The sequence below is a fragment of the Triticum urartu genome, chromosome 5 (assembly GCF_003073215.2).
Source record: "Triticum urartu cultivar G1812 chromosome 5, Tu2.1, whole genome shotgun sequence".
Taxonomy (NCBI): Eukaryota; Viridiplantae; Streptophyta; class Magnoliopsida; order Poales; family Poaceae; genus Triticum; species Triticum urartu.
This window is the reverse complement of record NC_053026.1, coordinates 641,941,022-641,947,930: the sequence shown is the minus strand read 5'-3', so window position 1 is coordinate 641,947,930 and position 6,909 is coordinate 641,941,022. Positions and strand designations below refer to the sequence as shown.

At 44.6% G+C, this 6,909-nt stretch overlaps 1 protein-coding gene and 1 non-coding gene across 2 annotated transcripts; one reads left to right on the top strand and one right to left on the bottom strand.

The window, feature by feature from the left end:
• The first annotated feature begins 2,201 nt into the window (after nt 1-2,201).
• TRNAG-GCC lies at nt 2,202-2,272 on the top strand. The gene has a single exon. It is a non-coding gene; the product is annotated as a tRNA-Gly (tRNA).
• A 53-nt stretch (nt 2,273-2,325) lies between these two features.
• LOC125511519 (flavin-containing monooxygenase FMO GS-OX-like 4) lies at nt 2,326-4,131 on the bottom strand. The gene is made up of 4 exons (XM_048676911.1): nt 3,494-4,131; nt 3,335-3,405; nt 3,103-3,252; nt 2,326-2,998 (listed from the first exon to the last, which is right to left on the bottom strand). The coding sequence occupies exons 1-4, from the start codon at nt 4,098-4,100 to the stop codon at nt 2,414-2,416; spliced, it is 1,413 nt and encodes a 470-aa protein (XP_048532868.1). The 5' UTR covers nt 4,101-4,131; the 3' UTR covers nt 2,326-2,413.
• Between the last annotated feature and the right edge of the window lie 2,778 nt (nt 4,132-6,909).

The following is a 6,909-nucleotide window of genomic DNA, read 5'->3' as shown; positions in this document are numbered from 1 at the left end:
GAGCTAAATCAGCCGATAATCAGTTTGAAGCTGGGAGCCAATTTTCTCGTTGAGTTTGTAGAGAGCATCCATCCATCCCGCCGTCCAGCTGTGGTAGCTGCTACCCTCTTGCACAATGCGTAAGACGGCTGATGCTCTGGATAAACTCAACCCGATGGTTGTGCATACCTGAGTGAAAGAATAAGCCTTGCTTAAAGTTATAAGTGAGCCGACAGTCAGTTTGAAGCAGAGCGTCATCTCATCTCGGCCACTTGGTTGAATTTTCTTATATCATCATACAGCCTGCCTTTGGACTCTGATGCTCTTTTTGCAGAATGGGTAGGATGGATGTTGCTGTGGACCAATTCCACTGGATGATTCTTGTTATTTGTCTACTACTGGACAGTTCCTCTTAGTTACCTTTTTCATGTTTGTTGTACTCATGCTGACTCTAGCTGAATATTCTGTTATCTAGAAAAAAGATAGTTGAAATCTAGACCTAAATCTTGTTATTATTCTTGTTTTTACAGTTTGAAGCTGCATACATGGTACCATGGTCCGAAGGACCAAAATCTGGACAGTGCAAAACTTTGAACAGGGTTCATATGTATGGGTTGTCTTGCAGGTTCAGTTTGCTGTGGCGAATTCTTCTGGAATTTCTTGCCCAAACTTACAAGTTCAATTTTCTATAAGTGTGCATAGTTTAGAAGGTCAGAAACTCATTCATGCATGGAATTTGTACCATTCTAAACTGAAAATTTGTATCTCAAAATTATTAAGGGCCATATATAAAATTACTGGATGCTAGATAAAAAAAAAATCTTATTTCCAAATACAAAAAGCCTGCACCAGATATGTTATTTTGGAATCATTGACACATGAAGTAAGTGCAGTCGTGAAACACTGTTTTTTGAGACCCTCTATTTCTACTCAGTATTAGTCTATGCACAACAAGCTCCTTTGTGCTGGATGATATAAAGATTGCATCTCAGATATTTGTTTGAGCCATTTTCCTGTCAGTGGAATCATTCAAGTCAGTTGTAAGATCATGTTTCTGAAGTTTGGTGCATTTTAACCTCCTATACATGTTTGGTATGAAAAGGAGCTTGACATTGACCCTTGTCAATTTTTAGTGACGGCCTTCTAAATTAGCGCAGCAAAGGAAAAATACTCTTATTACTTGCTAGTTATTGTAATTTTGTTGAAAGATGTTGTATCTGGAAGCATGTATAATTTTCAGTCGAACAGTTCCATATACTGTATAGTACTACCTGTGTTCCTAAATTTTTGGCAACTTTCAAGATGTCTTATGTTTGGAAACAGAGGATTTGGATGTTAATTTATGTGAATTGAATTCTTTTTTTTTTGAGGAAATGAATTCTTATATTTGATCTTCATATGTTCATTTTCGATCCAATGCAGGGGCACAACAGGAAACAAGATATGGTTGCTTCTACGCATGCTATTTCTATTGCTGTTTGTTCAATTGCTATTTTTTCAACAGGAAACAGCATGAATTCCCACTTCCTTCTATGCATGTTATTTCTATTGCTGTTTGTTCAATCCCTTTTGATTTTGAACGGAGTAAGCAAGATCTGGTTCGCAAAAATGCCCTATATATTGTGAAGAGTATCATATATCTTTCATAGAAATTATTGCCATATGCAAGATTGCATTCACTTTTGTGTTGTATATAGTTGCCTTCGTTTTTCATTTTTATAACTAACCCAAAGAAAGAAAAAGTGAAACTAGAACCAAAATCGAAAAGAATTTGTTACACAGCCAAGCATTGCACCCATGTTTGGCATCCTCAACCAGCTATCTGTCGAATCTATGTCCCCCATCCGTGGACAGAATTATGTCTACAGGATAGCTACCATATCTACGATGCGAGCACAGATTGCTGCTCTTTGATCTTCAAAGTTTTCTTCTGTCCCTATGCAGAATTTTGTAATTGATCTTTATCATTTGGACCTCTGTTTTTTATGTGTATGGCCACGAAGAGAAGTGAAAAACAAATGCATTGTGGTCTACAGGTTTCCTGCTCACCTCAAGATCGAGTTCCATGATTTGGTTTAGGATCCTTTCTTCTTTCTGGCAGCATAATGTGTTGAAGGATGTAAATGGACTCATCAAAGTGGGTACCTATTTATATTTTTTTTCTCCGAAAAGGTTTGCTAGATCTGAAATTGTTGGAATGTTCAAAGAAATCACTCATCAAAGCACCAGTGGTCTAGTGGTAGAATAGTACCCTGCCACGGTACAGACCCGGGTTCGATTCCCGGCTGGTGCATTCTCTATTTTTTTTCTTCATATTTGTGTGTCCTATTTCTGCTTTGCACTTACTTCATCACTCAAATCTTGATGTCAGGCACAAAAGTTATTACCGTTGTGGAGAAATGCTCCCTCCGTAAAACAAATATAAGAGCGTACATCAGAGGTACGTGGCGAGATCACGGTGCGCTTGTTCTAGCAGTTGGGCATCGTCGTCCCACTCGTCTCGATAACTCTCGGGCCGGTCCCTCACCCTGCCTCTGGCCGCGACATAGATCGCCTTCCTCCACTCCTCGATCCTCTCCAGCCCGCACCGCTCAACCAACCAATCCTTATACTCGAACATGCTTGCACCGAGGTCATGGGTGAACCTCTTAGGGCGTCCACAGGCCTCCATGTCTGTGTAGAATGCCGCCACATCCTGCATCATCTCCTTCGGCGACGGGAGTTCGATCCTCCCCGACAGAACCCCAGCCACCCAGCTGCTCTGGAGCTGGAACACCAGGAAAGGGATCGCCTTGAATGGCAGTCCGATGAAGGAGACGCGAGGGGCCAGCCGCGGCGGGAACACGTGCTTGTACAGCGGGCCGACACGGTTGTCGTCGACGGCGACGACACCGGCCTCCTCGTCATCCTCCAGGAACGGGAAGCTGTACTTGTACCCAGTGCAGTGCACGATGGCGTCCGCCTTCACCCGGCCGCCATCCTGGAACACCACGCTGCCGTCCTCCTCGGCACGATCGATCTGCATCCAACCATTTGAAAAAAAAAATGTAGCTCCATGTGATTAGAGGATTGGATCTGGGCGTGATCGACGACATTTTCTAGCACCAGTTGGTATTAATATACCATGGGATGCAGCCACAGGTTGGCATGAGCAGTGGTGCTCTGCATCCCGGCAGGCGCCGCTCGAATGGCGACGTGGACCTCCTTGGCCACGCCGGCGATGTCCCTTGAGATGTCCATCCCGCTGGGGTTGTATCCTATTATCGCCACGACCTACCAATATGATACATGCATGTTGCAAAGTTCATCACAAAATTAAGAAGAAATTAAGGCCGCTCAGGATGATACTACTGACTTGGCCGTGGAACTGGTCGGGCACACGGTAGCTGTGGCTGTGCAGCTGCTTCCCGGGCCAGCCGTCTATGCCTGCACATCGTTCATGGATCGACCGTCATGAAAATTTTACCAGTAACTTCGCTGACCACTGAGCAGTACTACGTGCATACTAGCTTACCGGCGTTCTCGGCGACGCGGGGCTCGGCGAAGTGGCCGTTGCAGACGACGACGGCGTCGAACACCTCCGACTGCTCCTCCTCCTCCTGCAGTTCGCCGCCAGCGTCGGCGCCGGCGAGCTTCCTCCTGCAGTACGACACGTTCCAGCTCGCGTCCCCGCTGCGCCGGACGCTGACCACCTCCGTCTCGAGCCGGATCAGCCCGTGGAGATCGAACCACCGAGCGAACGCCTGGAGGTACCGGAGCACCTCCTGGTGCCCGGGGAACCTGCGCGGGTCAACGGAGTCCTCGTCGGCGACGAAGGGGAAGTCGAGGAAGCCCATGCACTCGCGGGGAAGGTTGGTGCGGAGGGACGCGTAGAGGCTCCCGTGGACGCCGCCGGCGCCGAGCGGCTCCGCCGACGCCTCGCCATCGTACAGCCAGGTGCCGCCGACGCCGGCCGCGCGCTCGAAGACGACTGGCGAGTGGCCCTCCCGCAGCAGCTCCCGCGCCGCCACCAGGCCCGCGGGCCCCGCGCCGATCACGGCGACGCGGCGCGATGGCATCGGAGGAAGAGGAGAGCGAGCAAAGTCTCCTGTTCTCGCCGTGGCGTGACTTGCTTTGTCCATGTGGAGCACTTGATCGAGCTGCCCATTTTTCTATTCTCTTTCTCTTATACAGCGAGCCGCCTCTTTGTTTTCAGAGCTTCTATACTACTATTTACTAGCAAAATACCCGTGTGTTGCTACGGGCTATCCATTATGTTATTTTCAACAAACATACGGGTCCAACACAAAAAGCTCATCCCATGATGCATCTTCCCCTTTTCTGTCGAAACCTTCCCTTCCCGCTCGGTTTTCCGTTGCAGCGGGACATTTCTCGCTGGAGCCACTTTTTTTAAAACCAAATGACGTCCACCTCATCTTCATCGTGCATTGCAACAGAGATGGAATTTTTCATGTTTATAATATAACAAAGTGGGTTAACCTAACACATATTGTTGACATAAAACAACAAGTAACTATAGAAATCATTCTCAAAGGTCCATTCAACTTTGTAAATGCACACTAACGTCAGATGCGAGTTAAAATATGAACACTCCTAGTCATCAATATACTCCACCTCCGACCCATGTACCATTCATTGCTACAAGGGATAATTGTCGTTCTTCTCTTTCTCGTCCTTCCCTGCATCTTCTAATTCTAGCCACTTCGCCAACCAGCAGCACGTCAACATTAGTGTGTTCGTCATCAACGCCTCATCTTCTTCTTTCTCATTCCTTGACATCTTTAGTTCTCGTTCTAATTGTTTACTAGAATATTATTTCTTTATTTTTTTTGTTTTATTTCTTGGAACACCTTTTCTTTCTCGTCCTTTTCCTTCTTATGCTTGGAACACCCCTTTTTTCTACAATATCATGAACCATCTGACCAATGTTGTGTCATGTTGTCCTCACCCGCGAACGTTTCAACAGCAGTCGGCGTGTGTACATCCTGTAGAGCATAGTCGTCATCCATCATGGTGAACGCTAGATCGCCCATGTCGCGAGCTCATCGTGGTCGTTATCCATGTTGCCACACAGTCCTCGGCTATGTCGCTGAGAGCCTGTAGATCGTACGCCCATAAGAAAAAAGATATGTTATTTTTGTTGTATTAGAAAACTTGTGATTGCCAATTAATAGTAGATAAATGGCATAGCGCCCGAGTAATGATTTGTTATGCGGGAATATCTGATTTTGTTTTGGAAGGTTATCAAGAAATATCTTATGTCTATCTTTTAGGAAGGTGATCTCACCTATATGATGCGATTTCTGAATTATTAACTACCTGTTACTTATGTAATTGAATTGAATCAGCACCTGCCAAGGCAAGCATGAAACAAGATCCCCTTAACGGGATTTGGTTTTTTAACGGGAGGCAGGAAAACCAGAGGAAGGGGTGGTGAGAGGTGGGACGAAATAAAACCGGCCGAAAAAAGACTGTACCAGGCTACCAACTCCTCCATTAGGAGTAGAGATTGTATTAGGAAACTTGTGATTGCCATTTAATAATAGAGATAATAATAAATGGCATAGCGCGCCGGAGTAGTGATTTGTTATGCTGGAATATCTGATTTTGTTTTGGAAGGTTATCAAGAAAAATCTTATCTCTGTCTTTTAGAAAGGTGATACTATATATATGATGCGATTTTTGAATTCTTAATTACCTGTTATTTATGTAATTGAATTGAATTAGCACCTGCCAAAGCACGCACGAAACAAGATCGTCCTAATGCGATTTGGTTTTTTAACGGGAGAGAGAAAAACCGGCGAAAGGGGTAGTGAGAGATGGGACGAAATAAAACTAGACGAAAAAAGACCGTACCAGGCTACCAACTCCTCCATTAGGAGTAGAGATTTATGTAATTGAATTGAATTAGCACCTGCCAAAGCACGCACGAAACAAGATCCTCCTAATGCGATTTGATTTTTTAACGGGAGGGAGAAAAACCAGCGAAAGGGGTAGTGAGAGATGGGATGAAATAAAACCCGATGAAAAAAGACCATACCAGGCTACCAACTCCTCCATTAGAAATAGAGATTATAAAATTGAGTTAAATACATTGGAGGTGCCCTCAACTTTGGACTGGGTATCAGGTGACTTCCATTTCATCCAAGACTGCACAGAGGGAAGTCACCTGATCTCGGTCCACTGGGATCAGGTGACTTCCCTCTGTGCAGTCACGCTGTAACATTCGGCCATGTATCAGCCATCCAAACCATATCCAATGGATGGGAGAGTATCTGGTGCTACGAAGGCTTAAATGCTACCATGATACGAGCATCGTTGGATTCTTATATTTAACGACATCCGTGAGCTGTTGGATCTGCTAGACCTATGCGTGAATTTTGGACTCCTTGTAGGTTTTTTTGCAAATATTGTAGAGTTATTGAGAGCCACCAGATCGGAGAATCCGACGGCCGAGAAGCTTGTATCACAGTAGCACCTAAAGCTTGGTAGCACCGGATATTTTCTCTCCAATGGATAGCAACGATCTAAAGCAAAGCATCCTCCACACTTACGCCTGTGCATCCATCCAACACAACTAAACAACAAAAGTGCTTCGGATAGTGCAGAATTGATTAGTGGCAGCAGAGAAAGAAAAATGCATCAGGTAATTTCAGCAAGTAGTGCTATTAGTGAACCATATAAGACAAAGAAATATGCTCCAGACTTTGCTGCTAGGCATCTATCCAGCACAACAAAAACAAGAAAAATGCTTTAGACTTGGATGATTTCAGCCATTAGAAAATACAAACAACAGTTCTTCAGTTAGTTATCAATACAAATATTAATTGTCAGTCAGTTAGCAATACAAATAGCAATTTTCAGTTAGTTAGAAATAAAAACAACATCAATAAATACTATACATACATTAGAAAATTTGCTACCGTATAC

Excerpts from the sequence above, each read along its gene's own strand:
- LOC125511519 (XM_048676911.1), bottom strand. The coding sequence starts at position 4,100 with ATGGACAAAGCAAGTCACGCCACGGCGAGAACAGGAGACTTTGCTCGC. Across the intron at positions 3,406-3,493 it reads CCGCGTCGCCGAGAACGCCG|GCATAGACGGCTGGCCCGGG; the intron begins GTAAGCTAGTAT and ends AACGATGTGCAG. Across the intron at positions 2,999-3,102 it reads ACCTGTGGCTGCATCCCATG|ATCGATCGTGCCGAGGAGGA; the intron begins GTATATTAATAC and ends GGTTGGATGCAG.